The sequence below is a fragment of the Moschus berezovskii genome, chromosome 27 (assembly GCF_049115385.1).
Source record: "Moschus berezovskii isolate FMDL1 chromosome 27, NW_MosBer_1.0, whole genome shotgun sequence".
Taxonomy (NCBI): domain Eukaryota; kingdom Metazoa; phylum Chordata; class Mammalia; order Artiodactyla; family Moschidae; genus Moschus; species Moschus berezovskii.
The window spans coordinates 25,053,533-25,070,020 of NC_142486.1; the positions used below are offsets into that span (position 1 = coordinate 25,053,533).

The 16,488-nt window shown below is 43.7% G+C and overlaps 1 protein-coding gene across 4 annotated transcripts in view; it reads right to left on the bottom strand.

The window, feature by feature from the left end:
* VPS35L (VPS35 endosomal protein sorting factor like) overlaps positions 1-16,488 on the bottom strand; it is a 146,335-nt gene that overhangs the window by 97,079 nt on the left and 32,768 nt on the right. For all 4 annotated transcript variants that reach the window (XM_088833183.1, XM_055409583.2, XM_088833181.1 and 1 more), the window contains exons 8-9: positions 11,011-11,095; positions 3,475-3,534 (exon numbers count right to left, since the gene is read on the bottom strand). In XM_088833183.1, coding sequence (XP_088689309.1) covers positions 3,475-3,534; positions 11,011-11,095 — 145 coding nt within the window. The remainder of the gene's footprint in view (positions 1-3,474; positions 3,535-11,010; positions 11,096-16,488) is intronic.

Here is a 16,488-nt window from a genome sequence, read left to right on the forward strand (position 1 = left end):
CTGAATGCAGAGTTCCAAAGAATAGCAAGGAGAGATAAGAAAAGTTTCCTCAGTGATCAATGCAAAGAAATAGAGGAAAACAACAGAATAGGAAAAACAAGAGACCTCTTCAAGAAAATTAGAGATTCCAAGGGAACATTTCATGCAAAGATGGGCTCGATAAAGGACAGAAATGGTATGGACCTAACAGAAGCAGAAGATATTAAGAAGAGGTGGCAAGAATACACAGAAGAACTGTACAAAAAAGATCTCCACAACAAAGATAGTCACGATAACGTGATCACTGACCTAGAGCCAGACATCTTGGAATGTGAAGTCAAGTGGGCCTTAGAAAGCATCACTACGAACAAAGCTAGTGGAGGTGATGGAATTCCAGTTGAGCTATTTCAAGTCTTGAAAGATGATGCTGTGAAAGTGCTGCACTCAATATGCCAGCAGATTTGGAAAACTCAGCAGTGGCCACAGGACTGGAAGAGGTCAGTCTTCATTCCAATCCCAAAGAAAGGCAATGCCAAAGAATGCTCAAACTACCGCACAATTGCACTCATCTCACACGCTAGTAAAGTCATGCTCAAAATTCTCCAAGCCAGGCTTCAGCAGTATGTGAACCGTGAACTCCCAGATGTTCAAGCAGGTTTTAGAAAAGGCAGAGGCACCAGAGATCAAATTGCCAACACCCGCTGGATCATGGAGAAAGCAAGAGAGTTCCAGAAAAACATCTATTTCTGCTTCATTGACTATGCCAAAGCCTTTGACTGTGTCGATCACAATAAACTGTGGAACATTCTGAAAGAGATGGGAATCCCAGACCACCTGACCTGCCTCTTGAGAAACCTGTATGCAGGTCAGGAAGCAACAGTCAGAACTGTACATGGAACAACAGACTGGTTCCAAATAGGAAAAGGAGTACGTCAAGGTTGTATATTGTCACCTTGCTTATTTAACTTATATGCAGAGTACATCATGAGAAACGCTGGGCTGGAAGAAGCACAAGCTGAAATCAAGACTGCCGGGAGAAATATCAATAACCTCAGATATGCAGATGACACTACCCTTATGGCAGAAAGTGAAGAGGAACTCAAAAGCCTCTTGATGAAAGTGAAAGAGGAGAGTGAAAAGGTTGGCTTGAAGCTCAACATTCAGAAAACAAAGATCATGGCATCTGGTCCCATCACTTCATGGGAAATAGATGGGGAAACAGTGGAAACAGTGTCAGACTTTATTTTTTGGGGCTCCAAAATCACTGCAGATGCTGATTGCAGCCATGAAATTAAAAGACGCTTACTCCTTGGAAGGAAAGTTATGACCAACCTTGATAGTATATTAAAAAGCAGAGACATTACTTTGCCAACCAAGGTCCGTCTAGTCAAGGCAATGGTTTTTCCTGTGGTCATGTATGGATGTGAGAGTTGGACTTGAAGAAAGCTGATCGCCGAGGAATCAATGCTTTTGAACTGTGGTGTTGGAGAAGACTCTTGAGAGTCCCTTATACTGCAAGGAGATCCAACCAGTCCATTCTAAAGGAGATCAATCCTGGGTGTTCATTGGAAGGACTGATGCTAAAGCTGAAACTGCAATACTTTGGCCACCTCATGCGACAAGTTGACTCACTGGAAAAGACTCTGATGCTGGGAAAGGTTGGGGGCGGGAGGAGAAGGGGACGACAGAGAATGAGATGGCTGGATGGCTCTGTGGACTCTGTGGACATGAGTTTGAGTGAATTCCGGGAGTTGGTGATGGACAGGGAGGCCTGGCGTGCTGTGATTCATGGGGTCGCAGAGAGTCGGACACGACTGAGCGAATGAACTGAACTGAATTGCTGCTACTGCTACTGCTAAGTCACTTCAGTCGTGTCCGACTCAGGTATACAACAATAGAAAGAAGTAGAAACTATACCAAATAGCATTTAAAAAAATACTCTTGTAGCCAAAGAAAACACCTAACTGGGTTTAATTCTGCTTGCGGGCTGGGAGTTTACTGCTGCTGATATAACACATGGAAGAAACACTGGCAAATGTAAAATAAGTGCACCAGATCTGCCAAATCCTTAAGCTGACAGAGAAGGCCTTCCCAACAGGCTGGCCCCTGCCTCCCAGTCCTGAGAAGCCTAGAATGTGTGAGGAGCTGTTAAAAACCATTGCAAGTGGGACTGTGGTGGAAGGGAGGGTGCAGTGCAGTGCTATTCAATGGAAATACCATGTGAGCCCCATTCAAAGAGCTAAAACAAAAACGTGTCATTTTAAAATAGACTTCATTTAATCTAATTCATCTAAATATCATTTCAATATGTAAACATGCAAACTTAAAAATCAGGAGATACTTCATGGTCTCTTATTTGCATTAAGCCTCTGAAATCCAACTTCTTTTTTTTTTTAATACTCACAGCATATCTCAGTTTGGACTGGTCAATTTCTAGTGCGCAAGAGCCTCATGTGACCAAGTGGCCAGCATAATGGATGGTGTAGGTCCCGCACTTAGAGCCGGGCTCTCACTTGCTGGTGGCAGGGCTGTGCCACGCTCCCGGCTCTTTCCCACTGAATGAGACGAGGTGATTCCAAAGAGCTTTTCTAGCCCTAAAGGTCTGTAGAGTTCTGTCTTGCTTTCTGAGAAATGTGCATATTAACTAGTTCTAACAACAAAGATGATGGAAGGAAGGAAATGAAGGAAACAGAGAAGAGAGAAAAAAAGAGAAAATGAAAGAAACAGCAAAAGAAAAAGAGACACAGAGAAAGACGAAGAGAAACCCAGAAAGACAAGACAGGTTAACAGACAGAAAGAAAAGTCAAATCACAGGTCTGTCTGGTGCCATCTCTTCACCTCCAGGGAAGCAGGAGCAGGAGGAGGTGGGGTGAAAGTGAAGACAGCCTGTTGTTCTAACTTGAACAGATGAGCGCGCTTCCTCCCAGCAGTGCTAGGAACTCAGAAGGAGGAGTAAGAGAGACTGGATGCTGTTGCTGAGAGTCCCATACTGCTAGACTCATTGTCATCTTTCATTTATGTGACAAAATAAATTTGTGATCTCATTGTCCCATTATAACCTCCTGAGAGTTTAAAATTGAGCAGCAATAAATTTAATGCAAACATCACTTGGGCATATACTGTAGATTCAAAGCATCTGTTATTATTGATTTATTTGACATTGTTCTTTAATATAAAATTAGCTTAGGAAAGATATATAGGAAAAATATTAAAATGTCAAGCAGCAGAGAAATTTAAGTTGGTATAAAAGTTCAGTTGAATCTAATCATAGGACCTTTTCATTCCTGCAGATTCAAATTACTTGCTCAAATCCCTAGCTGGGCTGTTGGAAAAAAATCTGCTTTGCAGACTGAGAAGATCAGAAAACTGTAACAGTGTTTCTTTAACTTTTAACACACAAAAAATTTCAGGTCTCAGTAAATCCTGACTTGATATAAACCTTCTAACCCTGACTTGAGGACAGAATGAAACCCGTTGGAACCGCTACGACGTTACCTGGTAAGACACTGCGGTGATCCACACACATGGAAAAGATACGCTCGTACACCAGCTTCCCTGGGGAGAAAAGGACACATGGTGTCAGCATCATGCCCTTCAGGTGCAAACACTAAATCAACATTTCTTAATTAGGGACAGAGATGGTGACAGCGCCAGGATGAGCTTCAACTTGTGGGAGTATGCTGCCACCTAGTGGGTCAAATTTTTAAGCCATGATTCTTTTAGATTTTAATTAAAACGGGCAACTGAACACTTTCTATGAAGAGGCAGAAAAGTGATCCTTCACTTATGCCAAGTAAAATAAGTCAGAGAAAGACAAGTACTGTCTTTCACTTATATGATTTCACTTGTATGTGAAATCTAAAAACAAACAAACAAAAAAACATAACAGAGAGTAATAGATACAAAGAACAAACAGGTGGTTGCCAGGAAGGAGAGGAAGGAAAGAAACAGTGAGGGAGATAAATGAGTCACGGGTATGAAATGTAGTTACGGGGAATATAGTCAATAACTATGTATTATCTTTATATCATGACAAATACTAATGACTTATTGTGGTGATCATTTTGAAATCACTATGTTATATAACAGGAACTAACACAGGTCAGTCATACTTCAAAAAAAGAAACAAGCAGGGCCTGGGATCTACGGGCTCTAAGGTGGGGTCACTGGCAACCTCCAAGAGGGCTTATGCCAAGGGGCACCTTCCAGAACTGTTGCAGCCAGTACTCATCCCCGAGGCGAGCCACCTCCTCTGAGGTCTCCACAGGAGACTCCCAACACTAGCAGGCATATCTGATAGGCTGAAAGTAAAAGTGTTAGTCACTTAGTTGTGTCCAACTCTTTGCAACCCCACGGACTGTAGCCCACCAGGCTCCTCTGTCCATGGAATTCTCCAGATAAGAATACTGGAGTGGGTTGCCATTTCCTTCTCCAGGGGATCTTCCCAACCCAGGGACTGAACCCAACTGTCCCGAATCTTCTGCACTGCAGGCGGATTCTTTACCACTGAGCCACCAGGGAAGCCCCTAAGGCACTTGAAAATATGCTGGTGTGGAGTCTGTCCTCAGAGGTTCTAATGTAAATGGTCTGGGGCACAGCTTGACCATTGGAAGGGTTCTTAAAGCTCTCCAGGTATGTAACTGAAGATGAGAACCATGGCCCCAAACCATGGATTCAATTTAGAAGTTCCCAGGAAGCCACAGGATCGAGCCCCGGTTCTCATAGCTACCTGCCGTTGACCTCCTGGCATTTGGTTACCAGCAGTCACAGGCTCTCCAAGGCAGCCACACCTGATGCCGAGAGGCCTCCTGAGATGCGCACATAACTCCGAGCGCTGGGACTGCATGCGCACAGCACAGCAGGCCACACTGGGCAGCCGTGTGACTTCTCACACCCCCTCAGGTATGTGGACCTGACTTCAGAGAACCTAATGCCTCTGCTGCTCCACAAAAAGCTTACCATCTCTCCAAAACCGGCCTTCTTTAAAAAAAAAAAGACATTTTTGCATTTCACCTTCATATTCTAAGGGGCCTTTAACTACCAAACCATTTTTGGCCAAAAGAGCTTGCTGAACATTTGTTTTCCTTTGTTAACTTCAGTTCAGTTCAGTCGCTCAGTCGTGTCCGACTCTGTGACCCCAAGAACCACAGCACGCCAGGCCTCCCTGTCCATCACCAACTCCCAGAATTTACCCAAACTCATGTCCATTGAGTCAGTGATGCCATCCAACCATCTTATCATCTGTCATCCCCTTCTCCTCCTGCCCTCAATCTTTCCCAGCATCAAGGGTCTTTTCAAATGAGTCAGCTCTTCACATCAGGTGGCCAAAGTATTGGAATTTCAGCTTCAACATCATTGTTGAGTTTCACCTTCAACATCGTTGTTAAGTTAGTGGACAACTGTTTTGAGAAATAACACCTGATCCTAGACTCCTTTCCTTTCTTGATTCACTTTCTTTCTTATAAATCAAGGACACTGAAATACAAGAGATCAGCGACAAGAGTTAACGTTTTCTGAGCGCCTTACTTTGACACTGGCCCTTCCAGTTCCTAGAGAGGGACAGACATCATGTGTTTCCTGCTCATTCTCCCAATTTAAATTCTCCCCAGAAGTTCCCAGAGGCAAGGTCGACGTTCCACAAGTGAAGCTGTGGGAACTTCACAATTGACGTTCCACTGCCCATTCCACAAGGGAAGAGACTGAGGCTCAGGTTCACACCACCCTGAAGAAGAGGCAAGGAACGCAGACAGAGAGACACCAGAGCCCAGCTCCCAGCTCGGTGCTCACCGCCTCCAGGGAAGTCCCAGCGAAAGCACCCCCGGGCCTGCGCACTGCAGACGCCCAGGGCGGTGTCCCGCATCCCTGCCCAGCTAGATGCTCCCGCTCCATCAGCCTCGTCCACCACCACAAACCACCTGCCCCCCAACAGCAGCACGTGTTCCTGTGGAGCTGAGGGTAACAGTGACACATACACAGTGGACCTCAGCACTCTGAGCTGCCACTCAAGCAAGGCCAGTCCCACGCCCTTTGTAAAAGGTGAGATCGGCTCTCTAGCCCCAAAGCTTAACACAGTATCCTCTGATCCCTGAACACGCAGGCTGCCTCACAGGCCTGAGGAAAGCTGTTCATAACAGATCGGACAAGGGTACCTCCAGGAACCCTTTGAATAGGTGAAACATGCCCACCATTCCAAATTCAAAAAGGCTACAGGAGGTAGCGAATGACGCTTCTGTCTCAGCCCCTCCCATTCCAAATTCAAAAAGGCTACTATTGCCTGGACCACCCTCGTTTGGGGCGGGCCGGGGCGGAGAGACACTTTTACTAGCTTCTTGCTGCTGCTGCTGCTGTTAAGTCACTTCAGTCGTGTCCGACTCTATGTGACCCCATAGACAGAAGCCCACCAGGCTCCCCCTTCCCTGGGATTCTCCAGGCAAGAACACTGGAGTGGGTTGCCATTTCCTTCTCCAATGTGTGAAAGTGAAAAGTGAAAGTGAAGTCACTCAGTCGTGTCCGACCCTTAGCGACCCCATGGACTGCAGCCTACCAGGCTCCTCCATCCATGGGATTTTCTAGGCAAGAGTACTGGAGTGGCTTGCCACTGCCTTCTCCGACTAGTTTCTTGAGTATCCCCCTAATGTTTCTTTAGGCAAACACAAGCGACAACAAGCAAGTGTTCTAACTTTCCCTCCTTTCTTACACAAAATGGAACATACTCTCATAGCTGTTCTGCATCTTGAGTTTTTCACCCAATGACATAACCTGGGTGCTTTCCACACCGGAACACAGCACAGCTTAACTCCTTTTCCTGGTGCTGCAGTGCACAGACGTGTCATCTTCTGTTTAAATGGTCCCCTCTGGATGGCCACTCGGGTTGCTGGGATGAATTCCCAGAGGTGAGTTGCTGGGTCAAGGCTACATGCACTCGTAGTTTTCACAGAGAGAATTTCCCCCATAAGCCAAGTGATGGACATAGGTTTGAGTGAACTCCGGGAGTTGGTGATGGACAGGGAGGCCTGGCGTGCTGCAGTTCATGGGGTCGCAAAGAGTCAGACACGACGGAGCGACTGAACTGAACTGAACTGAACTGAAGAGCGATAAAGCAGGTGCTCTGACAGCTCAGAAAGAACTCAATCTGAGCCCCAGCTCTGCCACTCATTACCCTGGGGAAGTGGATGAGCTTTTATGTCCTTGCGCCTCAACCTCTTCATCTGTGAAGTGAGGATAATTATAGCTGCTGCTGCTAAGTCGCTTCAGTCGTGTCCGACTCGCAACCCCATGGACTGCAGCCTACCAGGGATTTTCCAGGCAAGGGTACTGGAGCGGGTTGCCATTGACTTCTCCGGGATAATCACAGACCCTACTTCATAGAGCTGTTACAAAGACGGCGTGACTGAGTATCACTGAAGAACCTAAAACAGTCAGGCCCAAAGAAAACCCTTATTTGCTGAGGATTTCTCACCGTTATTCTCAACCCCCAGCCCAGCTAATTCCTAGGATACAGCAAGAACAGCAGGCATCTACACCATACTTCAGTCCTGCTGGCTGAGGTATGGGGTTGGGCTGCCACTACAGAGGCTGACAGAATGACTGCCCCAAATTCTCACAGGGTTAATGTCTGGATCTGGCTGGGTTTGCGGGCTCAGCAGCCTCTTGGAACTAGTCTCGCCCAGGGATGCTGACTCAGGCAAAAAGAGACTTGCAGGAGGCTGGCGAGGGAAACCAGAAGGTCAATGTGTCAATTCGCCGTGAGAACAGAACCATCAGGAGAAACAGACACAGCCACCAGCCTCTCTGGCTGACTGACACCCTCACTCCCTGAAGGCAAGCTGCACATGTAGACAAGCTGAGGCCCAAGGGATGTGTAATTGATGTCTATTCTGAGAGCCTAAAGCACCCGTCTGTTCTGGATCACTCCCCCCGCCCATCCCCACTGCCTCCCCAAGTCCCTGCCACCCTCATTTTTTACCTGAAATGTTGCATTGGACTCACAACTGGGCCCTTTGCTCCGCCCTTGCCCCACAATCTAGTCTCAACACAGCAGTCAGAGGAAGCACATTAAAACCTAAATCAGAACTTGTACTTACTCTGCGTAACAGCCCCGTGGCTCCTCATTGCCTCCAGGTGAAAGCCCAAGTTGTCTCAATGGCCTATATGGCCCACCAGGTTTCTGGCCATGTCTCCATCCCCACTCACCACCACTCCACACCGCCTGCAGCCACCCTGGCCTCAGTCCTCCAAACCTGCCAGAACTGCTCCTACCCCAGGGCCTTTGCACTGGCTGCTCCTTGGTCCTAACTGGCCCCACGGTGCCAGCATGTGGTTCATCTCTCACGTACTTCAAGTACTTGCTCACACATCAACTTCTCAGCGAGGCCTCCTCCAACCACCCTATTTAAAAGTGTAGCCCACCCCCACCCACTGCTCTGATTTGGGGTTTTTTCCCTCCATAGCAGCATAAGTAAACAGTCAGGTTTACTTATGTATTCTGTGAATCTCCTCTTTGTGGCACAGCCCACAGATGCCTGGATTTTTGTTTCCTATTTGCTGACATCCTCAGCGCCCAGCAGAGCGCCTGACACCACCCCCTGGGTCATCTGAACCCAAAGATCCTAGATGTCTCTTCCTGGCTCAGTTAGCTCCCATTCCCTTTTCTTCTGGAAAGAACATCAACCTTTCTTCTTTGGGGTATCCCAGCTCTAGATTTATCTGCATATTCCCTCCTCCAGAGTCTATAACTGGCTCAGGGACTGACGAGTGATCCAAGCCAGACCAATGAGATGAACTCCAAGACTTCTGCTGGAAAGTGTAGACAGAATTTCCTTCGTTCTCCAGGGACTACTAGCAGCAAAGCTGATAGAAGCTGGGGACACCTTGTGGAGCTTGAAAATGAAGTCAACCCAAGAAAAAGCACTAGCAAAAGCCACAGTTCTGAAGATATTGGTTGAGTTCTTGAATCCAGCTGCACCTGAAGCCAGAAATGAGCCCTGGACATTTCAACATAAGCCAATAAATACCCTTCCTTCTCCAAGACTAGGATGAGCTGGTTTCTCTGTCACTTATTCCAGTTAACACACTCAGTCCTCAGTCTCCTACACAGAAATATACGGTCTCTCTGAATGACATTTTGCTTCCTAACACCTTTCAATGGGTTACAAGCTAGACTTGCCAGGTTTGGAGCCCACTGGCAAGACAGCTAAGGTTATGTGCCAAACTCCTCTGCATTCAGATCTCAGAAGGAGACCGTCTCCTAGTTCTTGCAGGGTACCTCACTGCTGAATGTCACATACGGCCCACAGGCTGCATGGTCTGGGCAAACTGCTAATGGCATGATGTCTTGGCCATCATGAAACATGGAGACCTCCTGTTTCTCCAAGGGACTCCTGGTTAATCTCTTCCGTCTAGATCTCTCCGCTGGGCTCCCAAAGATCATTTGGCTTGAGGGGTTGAGCATGAGACAAAGGGCAGCCACAAGGATGCAGGGAGACCTCAGAGGAGCTGCAGCCGTCATCCACGGGGCAGAGACTGGCGCCTTAGACTAAGGTTGCAAAAGAGAAGACAGAAAAATGGAGTCCTGGGGAGAAACTGAGGAGGCTGAAGAGAAGAACTTGGTGATGGGCTGTACGTGGGGCACGGTGAGAAGATGCTCAGATTTCCAGAGTGGGCAACAGGGTGCATGGTACCACCGTTCCGTAGGACAGAAACCCAGCATGGGTAGGGAAGGGCTGGGAAGAGATGTCGGGCTGAGTTCTGAACAAAGTGGGTTCCAGACTGGATCTGGAACTGGATGGCAATGGATCAAGGCCTGGACAGGATGTGTGCTCCCCAGCCCGCCTCATTTCACTCACTCACCTTACGAGCCTATCAGAAGGTGAGAAACAAGTAATTTAAAATTCTTTCTGGAGAAGGAAATGGCAACCCACTCCAGTATTCTTGCCTGGGAAATGACCTGGGCAGAGAAGCCGGGCCGGCTACAGTCCATCCACGGGGTCACAAGGAGTCAGACACAACTGAGCAAATGAGTGCATAAGCACGCACATGCGCACATGTACACACACACCCCGATATATAAAACAGACCGCTAATGAGAACCTGCCGTGCAGCGCAGGGCCTCTCCTCACTGCTCCATGGTGACTTACATAGGAAGGAAATCTGGGAAAGAGTGGATACATGTCTATATGTAGCTGATTGCTTTGCTGCACGGCAGAAACAAGCACAACATTGTGAAGCAGCTATACTCCAATAAAAATTAAGCTAAAAAAATAAAATTCTTGGGGAAGGGTATGGCAATCCACCCCAATATTCTTGCCTGGAGAATCCCTTGGATAGAGGAACCTGGCAGGCTATAGTTCATGAGGTCAAAGAGTCCAACATGACTGAAGCGACTTAGCATTTAAGGGCTACAGATCATTTTCTGAGCCATATCCTTTAATATTGGAGCCCCTATCAGTTGGAAGAAGTTGATTACATCATGACCAAACTATAGGCACAACATAAGCTGCTCCATCTTACACAATTCTGAGAGTTCATCTCAAGGAAATAGGAACAAATTGACCCTGGAACTGAAGATTAACTGTACTTAAAACAACCAAGATGACACTGGTCGAATCACCCATGAACAATTTCAAGATGACTGTCAGAGATGACTGTACTCCTCTGCATGTAGCCACCCCTCCCCACCTGTGTATTCTTGAAATTCCCCTTTAAAATCTCTTGCCTTCTGATCAGCAATGGGGATTTGGTTCTTTGGAACATGAGTCCAGCTTCTCACCAGGATTGTCAACTTTCCCAATAAAGCTATCTTTGCTTTTACCCAAAAAAAAAAAATAAAATAAAATAAAATAAAATTCTTTCAAAAACAGCACTCTTATTAATGAGCAGGGGAGCAAGGGTAAGGGTGAGGGTTTTGATTTCCCTCATGACTTACCTCAAAAATGAAACCACAACAGAACCTATTTTAAAGCAACTCGACCATCCAACTTCTGGCAAAACAAACTACTTCTTAGATTTAAGATGAATAAAACTCGTTCTTACCAAATGTATCGAGTATGTCAGTGATAAGGACAAATTTGCTTGGGTAGAACTGAATAACGCTTGTGTCCGAAAGAAGCTTTGAGCACTAGAAAAAGAGAAGAGAAAAGTCACTCTGTCATGTCTGACTGGGTAGAAACACTCCAAGCCTGGAAAGTAAAGGATTTCTACAGACAAGTTCAGGTTTTTACAATGGGCCAGGCCTGGTGCTAATCTCTGGAGGTATAATTACAAGAAATACCACTGTGCTTTTGACAAAGGGAGTTGACTCTGCTCATAACAGAGTCTCTTAAGGAAAGGCACCATCACCTCCCTCCAGAAAAGCCACAACTCAGGAATCTTATCCAGAGGGTCTAAACTAGGATCAGTATGGAGTCACCAGGAAAGTCAACCAGCATCCTTGGAGGTGACTCCATCTTTTCAGTATGGTCTCCTCTGATTTATTTCAGAATAGTCTTGATTCTTAAATGTTCTTTTCTATGAAATGACCCCATAGGTAAACCTCCAGGGCTTCTTAAACTAACATCTATTATTTATACTCACTCTTAAATTTCCTTCTAAAAGGAAACTTGACAAGTTTCAAAGAGTTACATGTTTCTCTGGAACTGTGCTCTGCAATACCAGGAACATTTTGGGTTTGCAGGAAATTGCTCAGTCCCTCCACCATCACCTACGCCAGAAGGCCATTGACATGCTCAGGATTCAAAACAGAAGATTACAGCCACACAACGTGGCCCCGAACACCCCAGATGAAGTCATCTAGTATAATCAAAAACAAAAATCTATCTCTACTTTGAAGAATTCAAATACCCTGAAGTCTTTACAGATTCAAAGTCTGGATAAGGAACTAGATAACCTTGCCATAGTTTATCAGTGATAAAAAATGTCATGTAAAAACCAAAACTATTTGGACATTTAGAAAGAGTCCTTTCATATGTATGCACTTTCAATGTGCAGTAAATGGCTAGAAAGTTCATCTTATCAAGATGTAGACTGACATATGTTCTAAGCAGTTTGGCTTTGTTACCCAATATCTAAATTATTAGATTTATGAAGTTTCTCTTCAGCATCATATAATTAAAGGTAAATAATGTCTCCAATTTGTGCAGCAACCTCTCATAGCCCAAATGTCATCTGGGGGTTGGAGGTGAGGGGAACGTAAGCTGTGAAAACAATAGCATTGACACCAAGTGTGGCATTTGTGTATACACAGAACTCCATTTCCTGACACCTTGCTTTATGTTTTCCACATGCCCTTTATGAGAGCTCCAACTTAAACAATTACCCCATGAGACTTCAGGGCTTGGAAAAAAACAAACAGCTCTGAATCTTAGAGACTGTTTACAGTACACAGCGCTTGGTTCCTAGGGATGTGACATCTCCTGAGTCTCTACCAGAGCCCCTCAGAGATGAGTTACTGCCCGTGGTGAGGAGGGAGGGAGAGGGAATTCAAACAGAAGATTTCAAATTAAACACAGCTGGCGATTCCCAACACTGCGTTGATTTTGTCTCCCAAGCTGGTGTCACAGAATATAAGGTTTTTTTAATCCAAAGTTAAAGTCATATAATGTTATAAGTTGAAGTCACTATTTTGAAGATTCCACAGCTATTTTTTTAAAGCTTTGCTGCAGTTTCCTAAACTAATAAAAATCAGACACCCCATGGTATGTATTAAAAACAGAGTCCCTGCTCCTCTCCAAACCTGCTGGTCAAAACCACTCCTGGAGGCACCAGGGAATCAGCATTTTAAGCAAGGGCCCCAGGTGCTGCACCGACACAAGCCGGGGGTACACTGGGCTCGTGAAATCCACAATCTGTACTACCCTCTGAATGGAATAAGCGTTCTACAAACCAGGGGTTCTTAGCTTCAGAATAACCTGGGGAATTCTGTGAAATAACAGTGCCTGGGATTCTGATTGAGCAGCTCCAGTGTTCAGCTTGGAAAACAGGATTTCTTAAAGCTCCCAAGTGATTCTAATGTGCAGCCAAGGTTGAGAACCATTGTTACAAACATTTCCTGAGCAACTGACTGGTCAATTACCTGCCTGAAATACTTGCTATAGAATTTATCAACACTGCAGAAAAAATACTAAAGAAATGTTTTTCATTTGTTGCCGATTAGTGATATTCTAGAAGGAAACTAACAATTTCAAAAACTAAGTTGGAATTAAAAAACAAAAATTTGAACCAAAGCAAATCAATAAATTAAAAGATAACTTATGATTGAGTACTAAAAAGTATGACTATATGCATGGATGGATGGGAAGAATGAAGGAAGGAAGCAGACTAATCAGAGGGCAATTATCATCTAGAACATATATTTTTTAAATCCTAAAAATCAGTAAGAAAGATACAAATAACATAATGGAAAAATGAGCAAAAGAATCAACAAAAGGCATCTTACAGAAAAAGAAATCCCAGTGGCCAATAAACATTTGAAGAGATGCTCAATCTTATTATAATCAGGGAATTGCAAATTAAAATCACAATAGAATATGATTTTATTACCTCCTAAATTGGAAAAATTAAAATAGGAAGTCTGCTCATACCAAATGTTGGTAGGCTGCCAAACAGCACAGACTCTCACACTCTGCCACTACAGTGCAGGCTGGCAGATACTGCAGAACATAACTTCGCATCATCTGGAAAAGTGGACGAGGCACACGCCATACACCTGAGCTATTCTACTTTTAGGTATGAGCCTTCACTAGAAACACCTTACATGGTCACCAGCAGACATGACTAGTGTTCACATGGTTCATAATAATGAAAAAGGAAAAAGAAAAGGAAAGAACTGGAAACTCATCAACAGAATGAATGATATATAATTTATGCATCAGTAGATTAATTCTCCTGGAGAAGGAAATGGCAAACCTCTCCATCTGATCTATAGGGTCAGCACAATCCCTATCAAAATCTCAGAAGGTTTTGTATTTGTTTTTTCGGTAGAAACTGATCCTAAAATTCATATGAATACACAAAAGACCCAGAAGAGCCAAAACAATTTTGAAAAAGAAGAAAAAGTTAAAAGACTTATACTGCCTAGTTCCAAAACTTACCATAAAGCTCGCTATAGATCAAGACAGGTGATACTGGCTTAAAAATAAACTTAGAGATCTATGGAATAGAATAGAGAGTTCAGAAATAAACCCTCATATTTATGACCAACTGACTTGACAATGATGCCGAGGTAAGTCAACGGGAAAAAGTCTTTTCAGCAAATGCTGCTGAGACAACTGGATATCCATAAGCAAAAAAAAAAAAGAAAAAATTTAGACACACACACTATACATACAAAATAATAATTCAAAATGGACCATAAACCTAGATGTAAGAGCTAAAACTATAAAACTCTGTAGAAAAACTAGGAAGAAATTCTCATGACCCTGGGTTATGCAAACAGTTCTTTGATACAACTCCAAAAGCATGGGACCAAAAGGAGGAAACTGATAAACTGAACTTCATTAAAGTTAAAAACTTCCACATTTCAAAAGATAACATTATGAAAATGAAAAGACAAGCCACAGACTAGGAAAAAAATACATGTACATCATGTATCTGATAAAGAATTTATATAAAAAATTGCTACAACTCAGCAAAGAAGATAAACGAAATGAGTTTTTAAATGGGCAAGTCTTGAATGGGCAGTTCACTAAAGAAGATATAAAAATGACCAATAAACATGAAAAGATGCTCAACATCATCAGTCAGGTGGGATATGCAAATTAAAACGGCATGAGATGCCTCTCCACACCCAATCAGATGGCTATAACCACAAAGACAGACAATAATGAAACGAGTGATGGAGAAGAGGAACTGGAATCCTCGTACACTACTGGTGGGAATGCAAATGGTGCAGCTATTCTGGAAAGCAAACTGGCCATTCCTCAAAAAGGTAAACATAAACTCACCATATTATTTAGCAATTCCACTCCTAGGAATCTATTCAAGGAAAATGAAAATATATGTCCACAGGAAGACTTGTATGCAACTGTGAACAGCAGCATTATTCATAATGGTCAGAGTGGAAACAACCTAAATGGCCACCAACTTACTAATAGATAAGAAAAATGTGGTTATGCCTGTGCTGGAATACTATTCGGTATTAAAAAAAAAAAAAAAGTGCTGATATAACAACATGGATGAATCAGAAATATGGTAGTGAAAGAAGCCAGAGGCAAAAGAATGACCCCATGTATATGAAATGTCCAGGAAAGATAAATTCACAGAATCAGAAAGCAGATCAGTGGTTCTTCTGGAGCTGAAAGTGGCAATAGCTATGAAAATGTTCTAAAACTGGATTGTGGAATAGCTGTGCAACTCTATAAAGTTACTCACAATTACTGAATTGTACATTTACAATGGTGAATTTTAGGACATGTAAATTATCTCAAAATAGCTGAAAAAACAAAACAAAGTAAAATCTTACAACAGAGCAAATAAAGGGAACTGTATTTCATTTCTCCATACTCTGTGCCTTCATTAGCTTTTCTGGATAAAGAAGGTAGTCTTTAAAGTACTGAAAGTCAAATAATTACTATTAACCAGATGTGGAGTTAATTAAACGCTTTTATGGTTCTTTTCTTTGGGAAGACATGAATCAAATCTCCTCCAGATGTAAAACTCTTAGAAGTCACAGTTCTGTGCTACAAAACTCTATGGAGAGATGTTGCCAACGAAAATATTCTGAAGAAGCTGTTGTTAGTTTAGGTATTTTCCCACTTGAGCCACTCAGCAAGCAACCTCCATCATGTGCCTCCAGGATGAGAGAAACCTTCAGATATTTACTGTGTCAACTAACAACTGTGATGGAAGGGAAACGGGCTTAGGTCTATCATGAACACCAAAATAAATAGTACCTGCCATACAAAGTGTCATCCTAAACGCTTTCAAGTACCCAGTGTAAAGACTCTCAGACTCTCCTAATCCTACTCCAGAAAAAAAGGTAAGAAAACAAATGTCACATTCCCATGACGATAAACAAGAATGAGAGCTTGTACTTCTGAACTAAAATGGCTGTTCAGCATTTCTGTTACCTCTGCTCTGAAAATCATAATGCATACATCATTCCTTGTATAGTGTACTTCTGGACATGTTTTGCCAAGACAGGATGTTCTTATGATTCAAGAGACAGGATAAGCTGTTTTCCCTACAGAACTTGCTCTTGTGATCCAAAAGTTGTCATGGATCAACAAACAGGACTCAACAAACGTACCTCTGACACTATAAACACACTGTCTGTGCCACGTCGTTATACAGAACGTGACCCCAAAATGCATACATCAGGAACATACAACCATTGGTCCCAAAGATACAAAGAAAATCTGGTCAAGAAAATCCAAAACACAGTTGCTCAATCTTTACTCTATACAGATCATAAATGTGTCAGGGGCTGTAACAGGGCCAACGAACTGCACAACCCCAGGGGGATATCAGTAATTCTGTAATCCAGGGTGAAATTTCCTGGAATTGCACAGTGCA